This window comes from Saccopteryx leptura, chromosome 1 (assembly GCF_036850995.1).
Source record: "Saccopteryx leptura isolate mSacLep1 chromosome 1, mSacLep1_pri_phased_curated, whole genome shotgun sequence".
In the NCBI taxonomy this organism is placed as follows: Eukaryota; Metazoa; Chordata; class Mammalia; order Chiroptera; family Emballonuridae; genus Saccopteryx; species Saccopteryx leptura.
Window position 1 is genome coordinate 290,900,226 of NC_089503.1, and position 27,612 is coordinate 290,927,837.

The 27,612-nt window shown below is 36.9% G+C and overlaps 1 protein-coding gene across 1 annotated transcript; it reads left to right on the forward strand.

Annotated features, from left to right (window-relative positions):
* Positions 1-3,175: 3,175 nt before the first annotated feature.
* Positions 3,176-25,817, forward strand: CLEC12A (C-type lectin domain family 12 member A). Its single transcript, XM_066361197.1, has 6 exons — positions 3,176-3,438; positions 6,352-6,450; positions 6,742-6,930; positions 7,827-7,978; positions 17,688-17,800; positions 25,545-25,817. Exons 1-6 carry the CDS (start codon positions 3,345-3,347, stop codon positions 25,735-25,737), a joined length of 840 nt encoding a protein of 279 aa, XP_066217294.1. The 5' UTR covers positions 3,176-3,344; the 3' UTR covers positions 25,738-25,817.
* Positions 25,818-27,612: the final 1,795 nt, after the last annotated feature.

A 27,612-nucleotide genomic window follows, 5' to 3' on the forward strand; every position in this document is an offset into this window, starting at 1 on the left:
AATGGATGCAGTGATAATATAGTCTTTTTTGGACTTGGTTTTAGACCCATTTTGTTCAATGAAAAGAAGAATTCAGATTGGACTGGATTGATAATGAGACCCTACTATCTAGAGGGAGTGTGTGTGATACTTGAAAAACAGGAGAAAATGGCACTTTAAAAAATAATTAGGACACTGATCCAGACACACATTTGTCTTTGTTACTGACAAAAACAATGTATCTGACAGCACTATTAGTCTTGGATTCATAAGACAATTTGTTAATTTCTGTGGTGTTCCTTACAATATGCCTTCTGACAAAGAAATTCATTTTAAGGCAAAGGAAGTGGTACAATGAATAACACTTCACTGGATGTGTCCACCACACAAAAGCAGCTAGCTTGGTGGAGTAGAGGAATAACATGAATGCTTTTTAAGACTCCAAATGTGGTTATAATCTGGGACACAATACTTTAGCAATGTATTACATATAATTTTGTTCAGTTTGCCACAGGTATATTTACTTTATTATATTTTGCCATATAAACAAATTTAACTTTTATATTGTCAATTGTATCGATCTTTTTAAAAAATATTTTATTTATTGATTTGAGAGACAGAGCGAGTGATGTGGGGGAGAAGCAGGAAACAGCAACTCATTGCTGCTAACCAGCGACCTCAGCCCAGTGTTTTGAACTGGTGACCTCAGCATCCCAGGTCAACCCTTTATCCACTACACCACCACGGGTCAGGCTGTATCAATCTTTTGAATGGCTTTTCTTGTCTTGTTTCTAAAGGTCTTTCGCACTCAAAGATAATAAAAATAAATAAATCCACCAATGTGTATTTTCTTCTAAAACGTCAATGTTTCCATTCTTTTTTTAAAAAAATTATTGTTAATTTTTCCATTAATTTGAGATAGAGAAAGGAAGAGAGAAAGAAAAGCATCAACTCTTTATTTCACATATATGTTCCATTGAGTTGTGCACTTATTGATTGCTTCTCATTGTTTTCATTCTTTATATACAAATATATGATCCACCGAGGAGGATAAGAAGAGCCAGTCATATCACAAGAAACATTTATTTTATGTGAGGCATTATTGCCCGTGTATATATACTTGAACTAGGCAGCCAGGATGCTTGGGTGAGGTCTCAGTTCTACTTTTTATATGTGTGGTGTCGGATAAGGACATAGCCTTTCTATAGCTCATTTCTCCATCTGTAAAATAAGGATAATAATAATAGTTCATAGAGCTGTAAAGATAAAACCAGCATTAGCAAAGTGTTTAGGATGAGATAGCTAATCATTATATGTTTTGTGTATCTTTTCCTTTAAATGTTGCTGGCAAGATGTTCACTGTTACATTTTTAGATGAATTTTGATAGCTTTTTTTAAAATGAAAAGGGGAAAAATTATTAATAGTTTAAGTTGATATTGAATGTTTAAATACATTTAAGAGAAGTGATTATTTTCACTTACAAGATCGATGCTTATAAATCAAAAGCATGTTTTCCTATTTTTAATTTTTTCTTTTGTTTAAGTGTTTTAAAGTTTTCTTCATTTTGGTTGTGCATATTTCTAATTATCTTTGTATCTCTGAGTTATTTTTTTAACTTCTTTAGTAGCTCTTGTAAGAGACATATTATTTTACTTTATTTTTACTGTCTACTAGTCCAACACACAATAAGGCAGTTAATTTTTTATTAAATACTTCAAACAAATCTTTACACTTTCTCTTCTGTAAAATAAATAAATAACACCTATCCATTTTATGGCATTTATGTGTGGTAATACCAATACAAATTTTAAGGTGAGATTTGCTAATGAAAGGTAGAAAAAAGCCTGACCAGGAGGTGGCGCAGTGGATAGAGCCCCGGACTGGGATGCGGAGGACCCAGGTTTGAGACCCCGAGGTCACCAGCTTGAGCGCGGGCTCATCTGGCTTCAGCAAAAAGCTCACCAGCTTGGACCCAAGGTCACTGGCTCGAGCAAGGGGTTACTCGGTCTGCTGAAGGCCCGCAGTCAAGGCACATATGAGAAAGCAATCAATGAACAACTAAGGTGTTGCAATGAAAAACTGATGATTGATGCTTCTCATCTCTCTCCGTTCCTGTCTGTCTGTCCCTATCTATCCCTCTTTCTGACTCTCTCTCTGTCTCTGTAAAAAAAAAAAAAAAAAAAAAAGAAAAAAAAATTATCAAAATCAATCATTCCTCTTTTTTTAAATTTTTTATAACTTTTTTTAAAGACTTTATTAATTTTCCAGAGAGAGAGAGAGAGAGGGAAAGAGAAAGAGAGAGCGAGAAAGAGAAGGGGGAGGAGCAGAAAGCATCATCTCCCATATGGGCCTTGACCAGGCAAGCCCAGGGTTTCGAACCGGCGACCTCAGTGTTCCAGGTCGACGCTTTATCCACTGTGGAAAACAATTATTCCTCAACCCCAGCCTCTACCTTGCATACTTGATCAAGAAAAGAATGAACCTCTGCCTCTTGAGAATGTTGCATCAAGCTTATCGGACACTTACCTGCATAACTCCGGAGGCTCATTTCCTTCCTCCTTTTGCTGTTTAGCTGAGAGTTGGCTCAAATAGATTGAGCCATTCTACAGAAAGACAGCAAAGCTGATCTCAGCTTTCTTGGTCTGCAAAGCTATTTCTAGGGCCTTTGGTATACCAACCATGGCCATCTGTATGCATACTACCTAGTGTGGTTCCTGGCTCCCAGTTCTCTTTGTATATTTCTTATTACTAGATAAACAAAGTATTCCCTAACTCCTCCTTGACTAACCTGTACCCATGTAAGAAGGTGACAAGGTGGAGCTTTCTCTGGGAGTGCTTTTTGTGTATGTAGTTTCCTCATTATGGCAAACTCCCTCTACTAGAGCCTTTGCCGTGACATGTACAGAACTTCTATGCCAAGCCATTTCTGTAAAGTAGTGAGTGTTTGAAAATTGTGTCCTTTTTATCATTACTCTGCTTGAAAGTTTGTCTCCAATAAATTATGTTATATCAGCATCATGTTGCATTAGTGACTCATATCTCCTTGCACAACACTGAAAATGCTCAGACACAATTTTAAAAACTACTCTGTAGTTGGGACATACAGAGAAATAAGAAAAAGGAAGAGATAAGAGGAAGAAGGATATTTCTTCTTGTTTCATTTCAGTTCTCTGTTCTTACCTACACCACAGTAGGGCTGCTATTCATTTGCAGATGTGTGGGTGACTAGTACAGTAGATTTTAAAATAAAAGCTTAAGCTTTAGTTTATAAACAGAATTCAAAATCACAGATTCTACTTAACATTCAACTGCTTGTTTACTTTAATCCTTTTTTTTTTGTCAAGCTTTCTTTTCATAGTCATCAATGTCTGAAGAACAAGTTACTTATGCAGAACTAAATTTCCAGGACTCCAGTCAGATACAAAATACTCAAGAGTTTGACCAAGTTGGTTTAAAAGGTAAGATTTTGAGCTATGGATGTTTTGTAAGATGCCAGAAGTGAAATGCAGAAGGTGATAGAAGTATAAGGGTAGCAGCCCTGCCCCTGATTAGTAGGGAATTAATAATGATCTTTTAATTTGAATTTTAATTAAGTCACTCATTTTTTATCAAGTGTTTATATAAAATTGTTATAAAGAATTTCTAACGGCACTGCCCTTTTTATGTTCTAATACATTCTTTCCCATCTCCTGTCCTATTAATCCATCTTATACTAAATTTCCATTTCAGAAATCTTTGACTCTCTAGAAATCATAAACCATGTCTTACTTCTGAATTTTGTCTAATTTTCTCATTGTCTAGCTTAAAGTCTACTCTATGTAATATGAACTTTATATTATGTAATATCTACCCTTACTATCCTGTATACATATATCTCTTAATGCACTGTATTTATCCTTGAAAAACTTCAATTGTGCTTTGATTCATAAGATTCTTTTGGCTATATAAGGTCTTTTATGGTTCTATAAAAATTTTAGCATGGTTTACTCTAATTCTGTGAAAAATGCCATTAGAATTTTGATCAGGATGGCATTGATTCCACATTTCGCTTGAGCAGAATGGCCACTTTAACAATATTAATTCTTTCAATCCATGAGCACAAAATATCTTTCCACTTATTTGTGTTCTCAATTCTTTCTTTAATGTCTTATAGTCTTTAACATATAGGTTTTTACTTTCTTGGTTAAACTTGTTCTTAGATATTTTATTCTTTTTTATGCCATTGTAAAGAAGATCATTACTTTAATATCTTTTTCTGATAGTTCATTTTAAGTGTATAGAAATTCAACATATTTTTGAATAAAAGTGGCAAAAATGGGCATCCTTGTCTTGTTCCTGATTTTAGAGGAGAAGCTTTTAGCTACTAATCATTAAGTAAAATGTTAGTTATGTGCTTGTCATATATGGTCTTTTTAAAAAATATTTTATTTATTCATTTTAGAGAGGAAAGAGGGGGGGAGCAGGAAGCATCAATTCCCATACGTGCCTTGACCAGGCAAGCTCAGGGATTCGAACCAGCAACCTCAGTGTTCCATGTCGATGCTTTATCCACTGTGTCACCACAGATCAGGCCTGTTCTTTATTATATTGAGATACATTCCCTCTATACCTACTTCATTGAGTTTTTTTAATCATAAATCATTGTTGAATTTTGTAATATGCTTTTTCTGCATCATATAATGTTCATATGAGATGATCATATGATCATCCTTTTCTTGTTAATGTGGTGTATCACAATGACTGAAATGTGGAAATTAAACTGTCTTTTGCATCTCTGGGATAATCCCCACTTGATTGTGGTATCTGATTTTTAAAATTATTGTCAAATTTAGTTTGCTGATATTTTGTTTGGGATTTTTGCATCTATGATCATCAGAAATATTTGCCAGCAATTTCTTTTCTTTTAGTAATCTTGTCTGCTTTCAGTATCATAGTAATGCTGGCCTCTTAAAGTGACTTTAGAAGTATTCTTCTTTTTCTATTTTTAGGAAGAGCTTGAGAAGGATTGGTGTTAATTTTTCTTTGAAGGTTTGGTAAAATTCTCCAGTAAAGCTAACTTGTCCTAGACTTTTGTTTCTTGAGAGATTTTTGATTACTGATTCAATCTTCTTACTAGTAATGTCTGTTCAATTTTTTTTTTTCATTATAATTAAGTCTTGGTGGGTTGTATGGTTTTAGTAACTTATACATTTTTCTAGGTTGTGTAATTTGTTTGCATATTATTATTCCCAGCAGTTTCTTATGATCCTTTGTGTCTCTGTGGTATCAGCGGTAACATCTCTTTCATTCTTGATTTTATTTAATATAATAACTTATACTATAAAGTCCATAAATCATGTTTTCTAAATAAGTAAATTGTCTGCTTTGGACTTTATTTATCAGTAAAAAGAAAGAATTCAATAAAAGTTTGTTGGTAAAAAACAATACAAAGTTTTTAAAGAGAAAATAATATAGATTTGGCCTAAGATCTGGCTGGCATAAGGACCACCAGAGACATTACCAGGAGACAGCCTATCATTTATGTTCCACAGCCATGATTTCCTGGAGAAAACATAATTAACTGAGATTATTTTCTTTGATATTCCACAATTGTCCACTCAAAGAAGGAATACTCAGATTGACCTCTCTGTTACCTGCTGCTACTCAGTTCCTCCAGTTTTTACAGAAAAGTGATATTGTATCCAGATTGATTGTTTTACTCACTTCTCGTGTGTGTGTGTGTGTGTGTGTGTGTGTGTGTGTGTGTGTGTTTCTGAAGCTGGAAACAGGGAGGCAGTCATACAGACTCCCACATGCGCCCAACCAGGATCCACCCGGCATGCCCACCAGGGGGCGATGCTCTGCCTATCCAGGGCATCGCTCTGCCGCAACCAGAGCCATTCTAGCGCCTGAGGCAGAGGCCACAGAGCCATCCCCAGCGCCCGGAGCCAACCTTGCTCCAATGGAGCCTTGGCTGCGGGAGGGGAAGAGAGAGAGACAGAGACAAAGGAGAGGGGGAGGGGTGGAGAAGCAGATGGGAGCTTCTCCTGTGTGCCCTGGCCGGAATCGAACCCGGGACTCCCGCATGCCAGGCTGACGCTCTACCACTGAGCCAACTGACCAGGGCCACATCTCTTTTTTAAACTATTTTTTGCCTTTGTTTCTTAAATCAGCCTAGCAAGTGATAAACTCTCCTTGAAAATGTTTGCAAATTAATTAACACAAATATTTTTTACTTTTTCTTGACATATTCTTTAAAAACATTTTTGAATTTCATTCTTCTACCACGAACATGCTAGGAAACAAAAAAAATGCAGAATGAATGAATGAATGAATGCTTCAAATTAAGATGTATACTGTTCACAGGCCTCTGCTAATTTTGCTTTCCACAGCCCCTCCTGCTGCTTCCCATGTGTGGCGTCAAAGAACCTTGGCTCTGACTCTTCTGTGCCTTCTGCTGCTGATTGGACTGGGAGTCTTAGGGAGCATATGTATGTATTATCCATGTTTTGAATGAAAGGGAAGACACCTAGAAATGCATGAGTTGCACAAGGAAATTCACTCTGAATTGAGGCTTTGGAAGGATATAGGTGATATATCAACACAAAGAGGATTTATAACTAAATCCTCACAGCATGGCAGTTAGTCTCTTTCCCTCACTCTGTGAAATAAATGTTTTCCTATACCCTTAATATTCCTAACACCATTTCAGCAAAAAGGAGATGATGGTTATATTAAAGGATTAAAATTCTTTATCGTTTTTTCTTTTTTTGGATCTGGAGTTTACTTAACTTCAAAGACAGAAAAGGAAAAATTTAAAAAACTACAAAATTTCAAAAAAGAACTTCAAAGGAATGTGTCTCTACAACTGATGTATAATATGGATAGTTTCGAGAAGATCAGGAACCTCTCTATCACACTGCAAGAACTGACCACCAAATTATGTTATGAGCTATACAGAAGGGAATCAGGTAATCCTATTGTTCCATCTGTTAATTATTAGACAGTGAATTAAACCCACGAGTCACTTGAGAATCTCTCTTTTCCTACAAAACCATTAATTCGGGGAAAGAATTAAATGTGGTTGACAGAGAACTTGGTATTTCTATGCAGTTAAAAAACAACAGGAAAATTAACAACATAAGCCTCTAAAATTACAAGAGAAGACAGTACTTTAATGAACATTAAACAATACACTTTCTCTAATCTGCCATTCATTAAGTTTTTGGGTACTGGGGTCAATAGAAGATAGGGAGAAAATTGTATCTCTTTATAGATGACCTCATTCCTAAATTTCGGTGAACTTTTAAATGAGAGTCAAGAGAAAATCAAGTCAATAAGCTTTATCCTTGGAATTGGGAGAAATTGGTCTTTTAATATTTCTAACACTTTCTGTAGCTTTTATAACTAAAATATGTTCTTTGTGTCTTTACAAAAGTCTCCCAAATACTCAACAAGTCAGAGCTAGAAATGGTCTAGTTGGAGAAGGCAGGATTGATGTAGGTTTGTGGGGTTGATTCGTACCACCCAATGTCTCTTGTGATTAGCCTTTATTACTGTGTAGTAATACAAAAAAAAAAAAATTACAAAGAGAGATGGAAATTAATCAATCATTATTCAGGGCTCCTGAGGTAGAAAAATATACTGAAATCTAAATGTTTAATTTGAAATGTGTTGTTCAAATTATGTTTTAGACATATCATGATTGTATATATATAGGGGCCTGGAACACATGATCCACTTTCTTTACCTTTGATGTAAAAAGAAGGAAGACAAATTTGGTTAATTTACCATACAGGACAATGGGAATAATAAGAATAATGATGATTTTCAGCATATATCGAATGAAACTACATTCTTCTTTCAGAGCACAAATGTAAACCTTGTCCAAAGGAGTGGATATGGCATGGAGACAGCTGTTACATAACATTTAACAATTATTCGACATGGCAAATGAGCCATATGACATGTTCTGTTCACAATGCCAGCCTGTTGAAGATTAAGAACAAAAGTGTATTGGTAAGGTATATGGATATCTGTGAGGAAGAAAATCACTTTTCCCAAGACAGAATAAGGAGGAATAAAGCATGTTGGGGAAGAGTCATACTAATCCAGACATGATTCTGGCTTCTTCCAGTTTGGGTATGAGGTGACTGAGACTTAGCACATTGATCTCAGATAGCCAAGGAAAAGCATGGAAAGCTTTAGCCTAGGATGTGAGAATTGGTAGAATCCAAAGGGCTGGGCAGAAGTGTAGGTATGGGGCACCCAGAATCAGGTTTCTAAGCATTTCCAAGCATTAGGATCGACATTCAGAACACAGTCTATGAGCATTTACTGAAAAGCAGAAAATCTGGAAACTATTCCTGAGTTTTGCCAATTTCATGAAATTTACTAAGAGTAAATTCTTTATTTCCACCACTTTGCATCTATGTTAACTAAGAGAAAACCAACATATACTAGAATAAAAAGGTAGTTTGGATAAAATATGAATAAAAAGCGGTATCAAGATGAGATGGCAAAGGCAAGTGCCAAGTGGATATATTGTACAAATTCCCTGGGTCCAAGAAAAAGTGAGTTCTCTGAAAGATGTATTTATATTGTATTTTTTATAACATCTATATAGTATTTCCATATTTTACTTATTACTCAGTATTTCTAGTACCTCAGATAATCATATACTTTTTTTCCTTTCTTTTTTTTTTCTTTTTGAAAGAGAGAGAGACAGAAAGGGAGAGGGTGAGAAACACAACTCATAGTTGCTTTCATTTTATTTTTTTATTTTTATTATTATTATTATTAAGTTTAATGGGTGACATTGATAAATCAGGGTACATATGTTCAGAGAAAATATCTCCAGGTTATTTTGACATTTGATTATGTTGCATACCCATCACTCAAAGTCTAATTGTCTTCTGTCACCTTCTATCTAATTTTCTTTGTGCTCTTCCCCTCCCTATCTCCTCCCCCCCCCCATCCTGGTAACCACCACCCTCTTGTCCATGTGTCTGAGTCTCATTTTTATGTCCCACCTATGTATGGAATCATATAGTTCTTAGTTTTTTCTGATTTACTTATTTCACTTAATATAATGTTATCAAGGTCCATCCACATGGTTGCAAATGATTCCATGTCATCATTTCTTATAGCTGAGTAGTATTTCAGAGTATATATGTACCAAGCTTTTTAATCCACTCATCCACTGATGGACACTTGGGCTGTTGACAGATCTTCGCTACTGTGAACAATTCTGCCATAAACATGGGGGTGCATGTTCTCCTTTTGAGACAGTGCTATGGTGTTCTTGGGGTATATTCCTAACAGTGGGATAGCTGGGTGAACAGGCAGTTCAATTTTTAATTTTTTGAGGAATCTCCATACTGTTTTCCACAGAGACTGCACTAGTCTGCATTCCCACCAGAAGTGCAGAAGGGTTTCCTTTTCTCCACATCCTCGCCAGCACTTATTCTGTGTTGTTTTGTTGATGAGCGCACATTCTGACTGGTGTGAGGTGATATCTCGTTGTGGGTTTTTTTAAATTTTATTTAGACAATTAAATTTAACAGGGTGACATTAGTCAACTAGAGTACATAGATTTTAGGCTAACATCTCCACATCACTTGGACAGTCAGTTATGTTATATACTCATCACTCTAAGTCAAATCATCCTCTGTCATCTTATATTTGTCCCTTTTTAAGTCCCTACTCCTCCTCTATCCCCCTCCCACTACCCCCCCTCCTCCCCCTGGTAACCACTGCACTCTTATCTATGTCCATGAGTCTCAATTTGGTGTCCCACCTATGTATGATTTACTTACTTCACTCAGTATAATGTTATCAAGGTCCATCTCTGTTATCTTAAACAAATGTACCCTGATTTATCAATATCACTGCATTAAAATTAATAAAAATAAAATTAAAAATGTTATTTTAGAAAACAAAAAAAAATTATACTATGTCATCGTTTCTTATGGCTGAGTAGTATTCCACTGTATATATGTATTACATCTTCTTTATCCAATCCTCTATTGAAGGGCGTTTTGCCTGTTTCCATATCTTGGCCACTGTGAATTATGCTGTGACGAACATGGGGCTGCATGTGTCTTTATGTACCAATGTTTTTGAGTTTTGGGGGCATATACCCAGTAGAGGGAATGCTGGGTCATATGGTAGTTCTATTCTTAATTTTTTAAGGAACCAGCATGCTTTCTCCCATAGTGGTTGTACTAATTTACATTCCCACCAACAGTGAATGAGGGTTCCTTTTTCTCCATAGCCTCTCCAACACTTGTTATTACCTGTCTTGTTGATAATAGCTAATCTAACAGGCGTGAGGTGGTATCTCATTGAAGTTTTGATTTGCATTTCTCCGATAGCTAATGAAGATGAGCATCTTTTCATATATCTGTTGGCCATTTGTATTTCTTCCTGTGAGAAGTGTCTGTTCATGTCCTCTTCCCATTTTTTAATTGGAAAGTTTGCATATTTTTTGCTGAGTTTTGTGACGTTTTTATATATTTTGGATATTAAACCCTTATCTGAACTGTTGTCTGCAAATATCATCTCCCAATGGTTAGCTGTTTGTTTTGTTGTCAGTTTCTTTTGCTGTGCAGAAGCTTCTTAGTTTGATGTCGTCCCATTCACTTATCTTTGCCTTTACTTCCCTTGCTTTTGGGGTCAAATCCTAAAAATGTTCTCTATGCCTAAGGTCCATGAGTTTAGTACCTATGTTTTCTTCTATGTAATTTATTGTTTCCGGTCTTATACATAGGTCTTTGATCTATTTTGAATTAATTTTTATGCAAGGGGACAAACTGTAGTCATTTCATTCTTTTGCATGTGGTTTTCCAATTTTCCCAACACCATTTATTAAAGAGGCTGTCTTTTTTCCATTGTGTGTTTTGGCTCCTTTATCAAAGATGATTTGCTCATATATATAGAGGGTTTATTTTAGTAGTGTTTGTTTTTTGTTTGTTTGTTTGTTTGTCTGTTTTTTTAATTTATTAATTTTAATGGGATGCACATGTTCAGAGAAAACATCTCTAGATTATTTTGACATTTGATTATGTTGCATACCCCTCACCCAAAGTCAAATTGTCTTCCGTCACCTTCTATCTGGTTTTCTTTGTGCCCCTCTCCTCCCCTCTCACATTCCTCCTCTCCACCCACCGCTCCCCCCTACCATCACATTCTTATCCATGTCTCTGAGTCTCATTTTTATTCATATAGTTCTTAGTTTTTTCTAATTTATTAATTTAACTCATTATAATGTTATCAAGGTCCATTCATGTAATTATAAATGATTCGATGTCATCATTTCTTATGGCTGAGTAGTATGTCATAGTATATATGTACCAAGCTTTTTAATCCACTCATCCTCTGACGGACACTTGGGCTGTTTCCAGATCTTCGCTATTGTGAACAATGCTGCCATAAACATGGGGGTGCATTTCTCCTTTGGAACAGTGCTATGGTGTTCTTAGGGTATATTCCTAAAAGTGGGATAGCTGGGTCAAAAAGCAGTTCGATTTTTAATTTCTTGAGGAATCTCCATACTGTTTTCCACAGTGGCTGCACCAGTCTGCATTCCCACCAGCAGTGCAGGAGGGTTCCCTTTTTTCCACATCCTCGCCAGCACTTATTCTGTATTGTTTTGTTGATAAGCGCCATTCTGACTGGTGTGAGGTGATATCTCATTGTGGTTTTAATTTGCATTTCTCTAATGATTAGTGATGTTGAGCATTTTTTCATATGCCTATTGGCCATCTGTATGTCCTCCTTGGAGAAGTGTCTATTTATTTCTTTTGTCCATTTTTTTATTGAATTGTTTGTCTTCCTGGTGTTGAGTTTTACAAGTTCTTTATAAATTTTGGTTATTAACCCTTTATCAGACGCAATGTCAAATATATTCTCCATTTTGTGTAGTTTGTCTTTTTATTCTGTTCTTATTGTCTTTAGCTGCGCAAAAACTTTTTAGTTTGATATAATCTCATTTGTTTATCCTGTCTTTTATTTCACTTGCTCGTGGAGATAAATTGGTAAATATATTGCTGCGAGAGATGTCAGAGAGCTTACTGCCTATGTTTTCTTCTAAGATGCTTATGGTTTCATGGCTTACATTTAAGTCTTTTATAGATTTTGAGTTTATTTTTGTGAATGGTGTAAGTTGGTGGTCTAGTTTCACTTTTTGCAGGTAGATGTCAAATTTTCCCAGCACCATTTATTAAAGAGGCTGTCTTTACTCCATTGTATGCCCTTACCTCCTTTGTCAAATATCAGTTGTCCATAAAGGTGTGGGTTTATTTCTGAGTTCTCTGTTCTGTTCCATTGATCTATATGCCTGTTCTTATGCAAGTACCAGGTTGTTTTGAGTACAATGGTCTTGTAGTATAACTTGATATCTGGAAGTGTGATACCTCCCACTTTATTCTTCCTTTTCAAGATTTCTGAGGCTATTTGTGTTCTCTTTTGGTTCTATATAAATATTGGAAATATTTTTTTTATATCTTTGAAGTATGTCATTGGTATTTCAATTGGTATTGCATTGAATTTATAAATTGCATTGGGTAATATAGACATTTTAATGATGTTTATTCCTCCTAACCATGAACATGGTATATGCTTCCCCTTGTTTGTATCTTCCTTGATTTCTTTTATCAATGCTTTATAATTTTTCGAGTACAAGTTTTTAATCTCCTTGGTTAAATTTACTCCTAGGTACTTTATTTTTTTGGATGCAATAGTGAAAGGAATAGTTTCCTTAATTTCTCTTTCTGACAGTTCATTGTTGGTGTATAAAAATGCCTCTGATTTCTGTGTATTAATTTTATATCCTGCCACCTTACTGAATTCATTTATAAGGTCCAGTAGTTTTTTGACTGAAATTTTAGGGTTTTCTATATACAAAATCATATCATCTGCAAATAATGATAGTTTTACTTCTTCTTTTCCAATTTGGATGCCTTTTATTTCTTCTTCTTGTCTGATTGCTGTGGCTAGAACTTCCAGAACCATGTTGAATAAGAGTGGTGAAAGGGGCACCCCTGCCTTGTTCCTGATCTTAAGGGGATTGTTTTTAATTTTTGCCCATTGAGTATGATGTTGTCTGTGGGTTTGTCATAGATGGCCTTTGTCATGTTGAGGTATGTTCCCTGTATTCCCACTTTGCTGAGAGTTTTGATCATGAATGGGTGCTGGATTTTATCAAATGCCTTTTCTGCATCCATCGAAAATATGATGTGGTTTTTCTCCTTTCTTTTGTTTATGTAATGAATCACATTGATTGATTTCCAAATATTGTACCAGCATTGCCTCCCCAGAATAAATCCCACCTGATCATGATGTATGATTTTCTTTATATATTGCTAGATCCAGTTTGCTAATATTTTGTTGAGGATTTTAGCATCTTAATTCATCAGGGATATTGGCCTATAATTTTCTTTCTTTGTGTTGTCTTTGCCTGATTTTGGAATCAGAATTATGCTCGCCTCATAAAAGGAGCTTGGAAGTCTTTCTTCTTGAATTTTTTGAAATAGCTTGAGAAGTATAGAGTTAGCTCTTCTTTGAATATTTGGTAGAATTCACTTGTGAAGCCATCAGGCCTAGGACTTTTCTTTATTGGGAGTTTTTTGATAACTGTTTCTATTTCATTTGTTATAATTGGTCTGTTTAGGTTTTCTAATTCTTCCAGATTAATTTTTGGAAGATTATATGTTTCAAGGAATTTGTCCATTTCATCTAGGTTGTCGAATTTTTTGGCATACAGTTTTTCATAGTATTTTCTTACAATATTTTGTATTTCTGTTGTGTCAATTGTTATTTCTCCACTTTCTTTTCTAATTTTATTTATTTGAGTCTTCTTTCTTTTTTTCTTTGTGAGTCTAGTTAAAGGTTCATCGATCTTGTTTACCTTTACAAAGAACCAGCTCCTGGTTTCTTGATCTTCTGTATTGTTTCTTTAGCCTGTATGTCATTTATTTCTGCACTGATATTTATTATTTCCTTTTTTCTACTACCTCTGGGCTTTAGTTGCTGTTCTTTTTCTAGTTCTTTTAGATGCAGGGTCAAGTTGTTTATTTGAGCTTTTTCTGGCTTCTTAAGGTATGACTGTAATGCTATGAACTTCCCTCTCAACATTGCTTTTGCTATGTGCCATAAATTTTGAGTTGATGTATGGTCATTATCATTTGTTTCTAGGAATTTTTTTATTTCTTCTTTGATCTCATTATTAACTCATTTGTTATTTAATAACATGTTATTTAGTTTCCAAGTGTTTGAGTATTTGTCAGTTTTTCTGTAGTGGTTGATTTCTAGTTTTATGCCATTTTGATCAGAGAAAATGCTTGATATGATTTCAATCTTAAATTTGTTGAGACCTCTTTTGTGCCCTAACATGTGGTCTATCCTAGAGAATGTACCATGAGCACTTGAAAAGAATGTGTATTCTGCTGCTTTAGGGGGTGAAAGGTTCTGAAGATATCTATTAAATCCAGTTGATCTAGTGTGTCCTTTAAGTCTGCTGTTTCTTGTTAATTTTCTTTCTTGAGGATCTATCTAGTGATGTTAGTGGGGTATTAAAATCCCCTACTATTATAGCATTGCTGTTGATCTCACTCTTTACATCCATCAAAGTCTGCTTTATATATTTAGGTGCTCATATATTAGGTGCGTAGATATTTATAATGGTTATATCTTCCTGTTGGATTGATCCCTTTATCATTATGTAGTGACTTTCTTTATCTCTTACTATAGCCTTTTTTTTAAAGTCCATTTTGTCTGATATAAGTATTGCTACCCCAACTTTTCTTTCATTTCCATTTGCATGAAATATTTTTTCCATCCTTTTACCTTCAGTCTATGTGCATCTTTTATTTTGAGGTGTGTCTCTTATAGACAGCATATATAAATAGGTCCTGTTTTCTTATTTATGCAGCTACTCTATGTCTTTTGATTGGATCATTTAATCCATTTAAAATTAAGGTTATTATTGATATGTTTTTATTTATTGCCATTTTATTCTTTAAAGCTGTATTTCTCTTTTGCTATATTCTTTTTCACCTTTGATCTGTTTACAACAGGCCCCTTAGCATTTCTTGCCGCATTGGTTTGGTTGTAGTGAATTCCTTGAGTTTTGTTTGTTTTTTTGTCTGGGAAGCCTTTTATTTCTCCTTCAATTTTAAATGATAGCCTTGCTGGATAAAGTAGTCTTGGTTGTAGGCTCTTGTTCTGCATTACTTTGAATATTTCTTGCCATTCCCTTCTGGCCTCAAGTGTTTCTGTTGAGAATTTGGATGTCATCCTTATGGCGGCTCCTTTGTAGGTGATAGTCTTTTTTTCTCTAGCAATTTCTAATATTTTCTCTTTATCATTTAGCTTTGGTATTTTAATTATGATGTGTCTTGGTGTAGATTTCTTTGGGTTTCTTTTTAATGGAATTCTCTGTGCTTCTTGAACTTGTGAGAGTTTCTCCTGCATTAATTTAGGGAAGTTTTCAGCTATAATATGATTGAACAGTCTCCATCCCTTGTTCTTTCTCTTCTTCTTCAGGAACCCCTATGATGTGGATGTTATTTGTATTCATGTTGTCCCAGAGCTCTCTACAAGTTTCCTCAGACTTTCTGAGTCTCCTTTCTTTTTTCTGCTCTGCTTCCATGCCTTCATTTATCTTGTCCTCTAACTTGCTGATTTGATCCTCAGCTTCATCCATCCTGCTTTTAATTCCTTCCATTGTGTTCTTCATTTCTGATATTTTATTTGTCATTTCTGACTGATTCTTTTTTATTATTTCAATGTCCTTTTTTATATTTGCTATGTCTTTATTTAGGTTGTCATAATGACCATCTATTGTTGTTCTAAGATCTTTGAGCATCCTAACAATTGTTATTTTAAACTCTGCATCCGGTAATTTGGTATATCTAACTCATTCAGGTCCTTTTCTGGGGATTTCTCTTGATTCATTTGTGTTGCATTTCTCTGCCTTCCCCTTTTGTCTGTGTATAAGAAGGTTTTGGGCACTGGTGTCCAATGGTTGTGGCCTTTGTGTTCCCTAGGTGTGGTCTGTCTGCAGGCCCACCACCCCCTCTGCTGCTGCTGCCTAGGGTGTTAGGGTATGGGCGTTGGCGGTGCAAGGCCGCTGGGGCTGTTGCTGCGGTTTCCACCTCTCCTCCATGGGAGGGGCTGTGATCACATGCCTAGGTCTACAAACCTGGGGGCCTGGGCCTGTGCTTTGCCTCCGGGGTGGGGTTATGCGCCACACCTGGGCCACAAGCCTCAGCACTGCAGGCAGGGGTGAGCACTTTCACTCAGCTACGGGTCTCCGCCTAGTTCCGGGCTTTTGCCCCATCCTGCGGGAGGGGTCCACTCTGGTAGGCTGCAAGCCTTGGCTCTGCAGGCAGGGTGGGGCTGCGCACCTGCACTCAGTTGCGGAATCCGCCTGTTCTGAGATTTCGCCCCACCCCACCGTGGGAGGAGCGGGCTCTGGTGGGCTGCCAGCCTCGGTTCTGTGAGCTGGGTGTGACTGTGTGCCCGCGCCCTTGCTCAGTGGTGGGTCTCCACCCATTCTGGGGTTCCCACCCTTCCCCCACTCGTGGGATTGCAGGCTGGCCTGCAGCTGGGCCTGACCACTTTTGCATGTCCCCCCCACCCCCACCAGGCAAGACTGAGCTTACAACCAGGCCTCAGTCATGGCTGGCCAGTTTCTGCCTTTGCCAACAGAACAGCAGTTCCGTGTTCTGATGTTGACTGCCCTCCAGCGAGCCCTCAGCCATGTGGGTGGGGGCGCTGCAGCTCAGACCCTAACAATCAATACTGTAGTCCTGAAAGCTCCCTCCTTCTAAGTTGTTTTCACTTTAGGTTGGCAATGATTGCTTCTCTTATGTGCCTCAATTGGAGCTGTGTCAATGTCACTTTGCTTAAGCCAGTGACCTTGTGCTTTTTGTGCCAGAGACCTTTGGGCTCAAGTTGGTGAGCTTTGGGATTATGTAAAGGATCCCATCTTCCTTCTACCCCCACTGCACAAACCAGCAACCCTGCACCTATCAGCTTATGCTTAGACTCAGCGACATTTTGGGCTGTGTGACCTCAGCATTTCAGTTTATGCTTAATCTACTGTGCCACCACTGGTCAGGTTCACATATTTATTTTTCAAACAAAAAATTATTTTTCCCAAGAGTCTCAACTTTCTTGCTTGAACATCTCTGTCTTTCATAAAAGAGAAAATCAACCCATAGCTCTTCTTCATGTGGTCTTTTTCAAATGATCCTTTCATAGTTATTTATTTTAAAAATGTGTGGAAAAATGTTATTTTGGCTACAAAAATCTGGACTGGTTGTAAGTTGTATTCTCTAACCACTCTCATCCAACTTGCTACCTTTTTCTCCTACTCTTTCTGTTTCTATTAACAAATGTTTATAGTGATTAACCATCTCTTTGCCCCCAGACTGTATATTTAATGATCAATCTTTGCATCCTGAAGTTTATGAATTTCATCATAAATTAAGGTTATGCATGGATTAGTAGATCCTTCTCCATGTGAGATAGTAACAGATGTATAAATTCTGGTGGAAATCTTATAACAAAAGACACTGCCTTAGTTTTCTTTAAAGACATTAAAACCCTATAGTGTGATGTTATAAATATTACATTAAGACAGTAATTTTTAAGAAATTATGTTGTGAGAGAATACACAGAAATGATAGTTATTTTAACAAACCATCTCTATTTCTTCTAGGAATTTGTTAAGTTCCAGAGTTTCAACTCTTTTTGGCTAGGACTATCTCCCACTCCCACAAAAATTAACCAAAGATACAAGAAGTTGGATGAGACAATTATTTCCTCTGACTGGTAAGTCTCTAGTCTTTTAAAGTTAGCTGATTTGAGTAAAGGAGTTTTCCTCATGAGCACTGTAGGTTACAATTAGAACTGGCTTCACTTAAAATTGCAACTGTAAAGAATTCTTCTCCTTAGCCTTCTTTAATGTATCTAATAATGCAAGAAGCTGCCACAAATATCTTCTCATTATCTTGATAAGTCAGAAACAAACATATAGTAGCTAAAGAAGGGAGAAGAGTGCTTTTATCTAAGAGAACTATAGAAGCCAACAAAATTCACTGTGCTTTAACATGTACTTAAAATGATGCTAAGTTTTGAAATTCATAAATGAATGATTGATTCTACTCTTAGTTACTTAACCATTAAATGTATGATCAGACTGATTTTAAAAATCTACAGATAAAAGAATAAGTGATAATGCTTCAGTCAAAATAACAAAAAATAAATTTTAGCTTTGAAATTTGTGTTATACCAGACGTCTGAAATGACCATTTTTGAATGGAAATTTTAGAGATAGACTAGAAGACTATTTCTGGTAAAGAGAATAAAGTGAACCTGGGCATGGTATATTGCAGATATGCTGTATATAAAATATTTTGTTGTGTAATATATTTAAAATGTGATTATAAATGGATTCATATGTTGCATTTGTTTTACTTGTAATGGGTAAAGAACAAGACTTACATAAAATAATGCAAATTTAATTTATAGTTTATAATCCCTCAATTTAGGAAACAGACAAGATTAGACTAAAGAAAGAAACCAACATCTTAACCCATCAGATACAGTTGCAAGCCCATGAATTTATACCTGTATGTTAGTAGAGGACTCACCAAACAGCAGTGAACTCAGGACAACTGGGTTGGGGTGCTGCCACACTGAATCTAAACTCTGAGGTTTCCACATACTCACCACCTTGGGCCAGACAGTAAAAAACCTATGTTGTTGTTGTTTTTCTGTCGCAGTCCAGCCACAACAAGTATATACCAGGGTCCCAAAAAGGAAAAGGTATGGAATTGAAATAAATAATAGACAGGGACTTAAATATATATATATATATATATATATATATATATATATATATATATATATATATATATATATGTTCAGGAGGTCACCACACAAACAGTCTCTACTGGTCCTTAGCCATAACCCCACACTCCCAGAAGCACATCCACTTTTATTCATAGGAAAAAATGTGGTCCATCAGCAATTCAATTAAGTTTCCAAGGCAACTCAAAGACAACCTTCACTATACCATCCAAATCGACTTTACACTAATAAGAAACTAGCTTCCAGCCTCCTCCGGAACACATGGGTGAGACAAATGAGAATCAGGTGTAGCTCTTTGTTAACTAGGCAAATGAGGTGGGGTTTGGGCTAAGCACCTCTGTCCAGATTGCAAAAATACTGTTTATTTATTTGGTCCCCAACATATCCCCCTTTTTATTTTTTAAAACTTCAATTCGTGTGCTGTGGTTCATATTCATCTGAATTCTCATGTTCTGATTTGGAGGCAAACTGGAAAACTATAAAATAAACAACAAAATTGAAATAGCCAATGCTAACAGATACTATAACAAGTGTCCTAATACAAGTAAGTGATTAGATTATCAAGCAAAGTCTTAGCCAATACAGAAGGATCTAAAATAAAATTCTTACAGTTTTAAATGTCCTTAACATGTTAATGTAATTTCACCAAGTCTATGTTGACACTATCACCACTTTATATTATTTGTAAATGTAACCCAATCCCACTTCAGTCTGAGAACTGTCCCAGGGAGCAGAAGTCACACACATTCAGGAAAAGGCCACAAGGTACTGGAGTTGTGGTAACATTTCCATACTTTGCAGCTCGAGTCCAAGTCCCAATGACCACTGCTTCTAGCTGACAATGATTCAGATAGACTGGAAAAGCCATCTGTAGCATGTATGGAGATGGAGCTTCCATTTTCTTTAAACTGGAGAGATTAACCCAGGGTGCCTTTCCCTGTAGCTCTGCAACCATGGCATGGTGAAGAGAACCTTGGGATAAACTATGCTGGGTGGCAGAGGTAAATTTGTCTAAATTAGGAGTAGGTCCCCACCTAAAATAGGCATAGGGCATTAAGATAGGAGGAATAAAGGAAACACTATATATTAAACAAAGCATAGAAAACAAAGACCATCAATACCCACAACAGAAATCTTCAAGGGATGAATAAAGACCCAAATATTCAGGCAAGGCATAGTAAGTGGCCCTTGTGTCCATAAGAAATGAGATCAGTTTACCTGCTACTTGGAAGAAATACCTTAGGCTATTCACAGTGACGTGATATGGGGCCAATAGCCCTGGGCATCTTTAGCCTTCAGTGGCAAGTCCCAGTAAGCTGGGCAAGGTTAGGTCACAGGTGGCTGGAGCAGGGTTGGAAGAGACTGGACCCTCCCTTAGAGGAGCAAGGGGGCAGCTTACCTTCCAGTGTCCCTTCTTCCCACAGCAAAGGTATGGCCCTGGTAGGGGCAGAAAAACCTGGCAGGCTTTAGCTCAATGACCTTTCTTTCCACTCTTGAAGTAGGGCCCTGATGAGTCCTATGAGTCTCCTTTGGGGTGATGAAGCCTTTAAGAGTGTATGCCAAGAACTGGTATTTTTCCTGATCTCTTTTGGGCTTTGTCTGCCTTTTCTTTTCCTCTTGGTAATTACAGACCTTAAAAGCCATGCTCAGAAAATCTCGCTAAGGGTTTTGAGGGTCCACATCCACCTATATAAACTTTTTCTGTATATCTGGAACTATTTAGAAAAAGACAAAACAGCATTATTAGCTTGATCAAATAAAAAAGGGTAGAAGTTTGCAAAAGAAAGAGGTTTGATGTCTCCTGTACATCAGCATTCAAAAGAAATTTTTAAAAGTAAATAGAGCCCTGGCCGGTTGGCTCAGTGGTAGAGCGTCAGCCTGGCATGCAAGGGGTCCCGGGTTCGATTTCCGGCCAGGGCACACAGGAGAAGCGCCCATCTGCTTCTCCACCCCTTCCCCTCTCCTTCCTCTCTGTCTCTCTCTTCCCCTCTCACAGCCGAGGCTCCATTGGAGCAAAGATGGCCCGGGCGCTGGGGATAGCTCCTTGGCCTCTGCCCCAGGCGCTAGAGTGGCTCTGGTCATGGCAGAGTGATGCCCCGGAGGGGCAGAGCATCGCCCCCTGGTGGGCAGAGCATCGTCCCCTGGTGGGCGTGCCGGGTGGATCCCGGTCAGGCGCATGCGGTAGTCTGTCTATCTCTCCCCGTGATTTGCAGGAGTTCCAGGATATGACCCCTCCCTCTTTTTTTATATTATTTACAATTGACTCTTAAGCATTTGTTGAGTACACTCCACAACACAGTGACCTCAAAAACTGCAAGAAACACCCATCTCAATGCTAACCTTCAAGAAAATACAGCAAATGCACTTTCAAGCAATATTCCCACACCAATCAAAACACTTCTACCCAATCAATCAACAGGCAAAAAAAAAAAATTTACACCTTTTTAAGCAAATCCACCCTGCTTCAAGCTTTGCAGCTATAGCAACTTTAGCTTGCAGCAGTTTGGCCAAATTAGAAAGTCTTTAGGATCTATATTTCATTTTATTTAAATTTTAATGAGCACGCTGTACTTGCTCTAATTAAAATTTTAAATTTGTAGGGGTGATATTTTATTTTTACAATAGTAGAGCCAGCATTTCCAATTTTTGCATGCATAAACTTAATTTAGGCCTTAAAGACAGACACATTTAGACATTAAACAAAGACTTCACATACAATTACACAAATCAAGAATGAAATGAGGGATTTTAGAGATTAGAACGTGGCCTGCTAGATCTTACATGTAGAGCTATTTTAATAGGAACATGACAAGGATAAATACCAAACAGAAATCTCTCTTGAAAATCTCAAGTCGGCCGTGTGAGATTTTTGTTTAGGCATATCCAAACAGGCTCCTCCTTCGTCCTCTTGCCAGGCATGGAACAGGGAAGAACTAAAATGATCTAGAACATTAAAGAAAATCAGATAATAATACAACTTTAAGAAGCATACCAGTCTTCTAATTATTCTCAACAGAGAAAGGGATGAAAGCATAGTAAAATAAGTGTTATACAATTGTTCTTGTAAAGTAAATCTCTCATTCAGAATCATGGTGTCTCACCAATCATTCGGGAATCCACTGAGGAGCTTCAGCAGACCTAGGAAAAACACCTCTACAATGTGGGCAGAGGTCTGGGGTATTAAAGGCTGGCCGTCCTTGAGGGAGAGGCTAAGACTGATTTCAGGGGGGAGTAGGGCAGTTTCTAGCAAAATGTCCCACACCCCGCATTGGAAACAATATCTATGGGCAAAAGTACTTCCCTGACTTTCCTTCTTTTGCTTGTTCTGCCTTTTATCAAAGTATTGTCCTGGAAATCTCGCCTTAACGTCTGTGGCAAAAGCAAGACCTTGCCTGTATAAAGTCCTAACATCAGCGTATATTCTAATATAGTCCTCTATATCTCTCTTCTTGCAGTGAGGCCAAAATGCAGCCTGACAAGCCAAATTAGCATTTTTGCTAATTGCTTTATTAAAATCTTTCCTATATTTTTATCCTCTACTATTCTTTCAACTGCTTGAATTAGCCGTGAAACAAATTCTTGACATTGCTCATCTGAACCTTGTCTAATTTTTCCAAATTCTTCTGTTTTGGCCCCTAACGTTAGGCAGGCATTTCCATGCCTTTGTGGCTATCTGATTAATTATATTATAAGTAATTAGTTGATACTCTAATGGAGTTGCCATATGGGCATATTATCCTTCTACAGTTAACATATCTACAGTAACAGCAACCTCCTCTTGCTGATTTTTCTCATCCTGCTCCATGGCCTTTTCATGAAAGTCTGACTTCCACAGCAAATAATCACTCCCAGAGAGACAATCACGAGCAAGCGCCTTCCAGTCATTTGGCGGAAGAGCCTTTGCACTAATAATATCTAATAAACCAAGTGTAAAAGGGGCAGTAGGCCCATACTGAGCACAAGCAAGTTTAAGTTCTTTCAGAGTTTTAAAAGGTACAGGTTCATGCTCTCTCACTAGTTTTCCCTTATCATTCTGTCTTTCTACAACAGGAAAACAGGTAAAGCCATTTATTATTTCCCCTATATTTTGAGCTTGGTCTATAGATTGTTGGAGCAGGGATTTCCCAGATTTTGAGCTATAGACTCCAGAATTAGCCTGAAAAGGAAACGGAGCAGAAGGTTGAATGTAGGAAGCAGCTAAGGGTGGCAGAGGTCCCGCGGACAAGGCAGCCATAGCCGTGAAATTTTATCCCCCAAGTCAGGGGTCTCAAACTCGAGGCCGTGCGGCCCGCCCACCAATTTTGTGCGGCCTGCAGACTAATCAAACTTCGTGGACTAATCTGCGGGCCGCACAAAATTGGTGGGCGGGCCGCGAGTTTGAGACCCCTGCCCCAAGTCATCCTTAGACTCCAAGTTGTTCCCACATTCACATCTCTCCGCTTCCGGCTCACCCTGATAGTCTTTCTCATATGAAAACATTTCTACCGAAAGGTCCCTTATTTTTTATCCTAGCACTCCCATATTTATTTTTCTCTCAAATTATTTCTTATTATAATTTCTCACCAAACTCTACTTAAAAGCTTAACTCTTTAAAAGCTTTAAACTTACTTCATATGCACACTTCTGGGGGGTTCCATTACCTCTCCTCTTTCCCTTTTTCGATGACCACACGTATGGGCACCAATTGTTGCAGTCCAGCCACAACAAGTATATACCGGGGTCCCAACAGGAAAAGGTATGGATTTGAAATAAATGATAGACAGGGACTTAAAGATATATATATATATAAAAATATGGGTTCGAGAGGACGCCACGGCAAACAGTCTCCAATGTTCCTTAGCCATAACCCCGCACTCCCAGAAGCACATCCACTTTTATTCATAGAAAATAATGTGGTCCATCAGCAACTCAATTAAGTTTCCAAGGCAACTCAAAGACAACCTTCACCATACCATCCAAATCGACTTTACACTAATAAGAAACTAGCTTCCAGCCTCTTCCGGAGAACATGGGTGAGACAAATGAGAATCAGGTGTAGCTCTTTTTTAACTAAGCAAATGAGGTGGGGTTTGGACCCAGCACCTCTATCCAGACTGCAAAAATACCCTGTTTATTTATTCGGTCCCCAACAGTTTTCTTTTGGTTGCTTTTTCCTTCAGATTGAAATAGTAAGTGTGGGCCTGACCAGGCAGTGGCACAGTGAATAGAGCATCCGACTGGGACACAAAAGACCCAGGTTTGAAACACCAAGGTTGCCAGCTTGAGTGCTGGCTCATCTGACTTGAGTGTTGGCTCACCAGCTTGAGCATGAGGTTGCTGGATTGAGTATGGGATCATAGACATGACCTCATGGTTGCTGGCTTGAGCCCAAAGGTCACTGGCTTGAATCCCAAGGTCACTGGCCTGAGCCCAATGTTGTTGGCTTGAGCAAGGGGTCACTTGCTCTGCTGGAGACCCCCAGTCAAGGCTATATGATAAAGCAATCAATGAACAATTAAAGTAGCTGCAATGAAGAACTGATGTTTCTTATCTCACTCCATTCCTGCCTGTCTGTCCCTATCTGTCCCTCTCTTTGACTCTTTGACTCTTTGTCTCTGTCACATACACACAAAAAAAATAGTGGGTGTAGGAATATTAGTCAAAAAGACAAGGCCATTGTATCTTTGGTAGTTTGTAAAGATAGGACAAAAATAGGGGATGAGTATAAACAAAGGAGAAAAGAATATATAGTGTAAAGATCTCACTTGGAGTGAAGGATTAGGGGTAAAAGTAATGTGTGTATTAGGAGAAAATATAATTGGAATTCTGTTTTGGAAAAGTAAAATTTTTAAGTGTTTATTTGTAATTATTGCTAATGGAAAGGTAATGAGATGGAAACACAGAAGATAGTTTTAATTATAAATAAATAATTCTGAAATAAAAATTACATAAGGATGTATACATGACTCCCTTTTGTTTTTTATTCTCAATGTTATTTCTGAGCTTATTTCTTAAAAGAGGTACGGTCAATAACACTTGTATTATGTCACCTCAAATAAAATTTTTTATTTTTGAATATTTAATTGATGAAATTATTTATTGATTAGTGATCATTATTTATCCACTTAAGTATTAATACTACATTTTTTCCAAAAGATAATATTTTCAACTTACAAGTTTGTCTTAATGCATAATCCTTGACCAGTAATCTTGTAGTACAGGCTTATAGTAATTCAGAATACCAAAGTGAAATCTCTAAAAAGTAGCTAGATGGATTTGTCACTTAGAGATGATATCGAGCTTAAGGTATCATACATTAGATTAATTCCTAGTTAATCTAAAGTTCTGGTGATTATGAAAAACATTTGAGGAGGAAGGTGTGAAAGGTTTACTACTGAATCAGTTAGACTTGAGAATCTAATAGAATTGCATTATTATAAATCATACTAGGTATTAGGGAAGGGAGATGTTATGTCTGAAAGAACAGCAAATATTCCAGACATGAGAAAGAAAAAAATGGCAGAGAAAAATAAGGCAATGTTTGACTATACAGATAGATAGATATATAAATGAGTAACCTGGACATTCTTGATATTCTGAATAATTAAAATTTATTTTAGCCAATGCAGATCTTAGGGCCAATGATATTGAAAAAATTTTTATATTTGTAAATATGTTTCCAATGTTTGACTAACCAAGTGTAATTCTTTATTTTCTCTTTCAGGTTTACAGGAAACACAAATGACTTAAATGATAAAATGTATTGTGCATATGTAATTGATGACTATCTTTATTATAATCCTTGCACTTACACTAAACATACTGTATGTGAGAAGTTAGCTAATCCAGTGAAGACTGAGAGTATACTAATGAATGAAAAATTAGATGGTAGAATTAGTCAAATTATTTTGCCTTAGCTTATTCTGCAGGTAAAGGCAACTTTAGGAACATACACCTTGTGGACCACACAAATGGAATAAAGCTGTTGTGAAATGAACCGTCCATGTCTCTAACAATTTACATTTTCAAATTCCTTCTTTCTTTTTATTTTCTAAGTGAAAGAAATGTAAAGTCATACCATATCATTTACATACAGTCCAGAAAATATTAAGCATCAATACAGTATTTTGGGTGAGAATACTGAAAATGAAAGTAATGTTTTTACAACATAAACAAGGTAAATACCAACTTTAAAGAGAAACAGGTAAAATTGAATCTAAACATATATAGAAGGGTAAGAAATCATGGCCAATTGGGGTTTATTCTAGTGATACAAATTGATTTACATTTTGGAAAAAAAAATAGAGAGAAAATGGAATTGCTTGCCCTGCCCATAGGGCCTCAGCCAGAACTGATATCCATGATCTTAGAGAATATTTGATCAACTGGAATGAAACCTTACAAAATCTCATGTCTCACCATTTGACACACGTTCCAGCATAGAGGTAGGGAAGTGGTCAATTGACCGTGGCATACAATTGTCATATTACAAACTAAAGCAGCATAATGCTGGAGGTAGATAGAGCAATGGAAAAGATTAAGAGCTGTTTGGAAGCATGGATGTAGAGTCACCTCAGAGTTAGTATTTTTGACAACATGATGCCATCTTACACAATACAGTGTATACTTTAAGTCAATAACCTTTATATGGTACTGTGTCCTCAGTTGGTAGGATACATGGGTCTGGATACAAAGGACGGGAGCAAGAGTGATCCTGCTTACCATAATTTCCAGTGACCAATTTAGGAAATGAGTGCCCTTCATCAGACTAATTCTAAGTTCCATGAGTTTAGAAAACCTGTTCCCTAAAACACAAGTTCTTTCACCAGGGCGCACATCTCATGAGATGAATGAGTGTCTTAGAATGAACAAATGACTGATCAACAAGAGAAGGCGGGGCTGCTCTTCACAATAAGGACAAGAGGAAATGGCACCCAATTGTCCTATTTGAGTACACCTTTATTTTTCAATTAAAGTTGGCATACAATGTTATATTAGTTTCTGTTCTTCATATCCTCATGACTATTCTATAATAACCTATTTGTATGTCTTAATCCCTTCACTTAGTTTATCTAGTCCTCCAACCCTTCCCATCTAGCAGTCATTAAAATGTTCCATGCCTCTCCTCTTTCTACCAGTCTCTATGTGGCATCTTCTTTAAATTCCTAGTGGTAGGACTTCCATTCAACTCAATTTCTGAATAATGGTTGTTCTGCAGTTATAATTTAGATGTGGGTGTGGGAGGATTTGAATACTACATTTACCTATGGTGCCAACTTGATTAGAAGAGAGTATATCTTTATAATCCATTATTTATTTGATGATAAATAGACAAAGTCAGCAGTCACAGCTTAAGAATGGTATGAGGAACAGGAGCAGTGGTGGGATTCAACTGGTTTGCACCAGTTCGGTAAAACTGATACCTAATTTTTTGTTGAGTTTGGTGAACCAGCTGTTAAAATGGCACTTGTAATCAGGGTTCTATCTAAGGTGGGTGCCTGGGCAGCTGCTCAATGTGGAAATCACAAATTTACATTCCTTTTTTTTTTTTTTTTTAACATTCTTAACGTTCATCTGCACAACATTGTATTCTAAGTGGTCGTAGTTCTTCCATAGGTAAAAGAATGGGATTTTACTCCTACAGTAAAAAGATGGTAAGGACAAATCACACAGCCAATGATGCTTGGATAAAAGCAAAGAAAATTGCAAGTGAGGACACCAATCAAGAAGCAATATGAAACTATCTTAAATAATAGTTTTATTGTTTTTTATCAGGTATTATTTAATATTTT

Coding starts and splice junctions, on each gene's coding strand:
- CLEC12A (XM_066361197.1), top strand. CDS start 3,345: ATGTCTGAAGAACAAGTTACTTATGCAGAACTAAATTTCCAGGACTCC. Junction 3,439..6,351: donor TGACCAAGTTGGTTTAAAAG/GTAAGATTTTGA, acceptor TGCTTTCCACAG/CCCCTCCTGCTGCTTCCCAT. Junction 17,801..25,544: donor ACAATTATTTCCTCTGACTG/GTAAGTCTCTAG, acceptor TTTCTCTTTCAG/GTTTACAGGAAACACAAATG.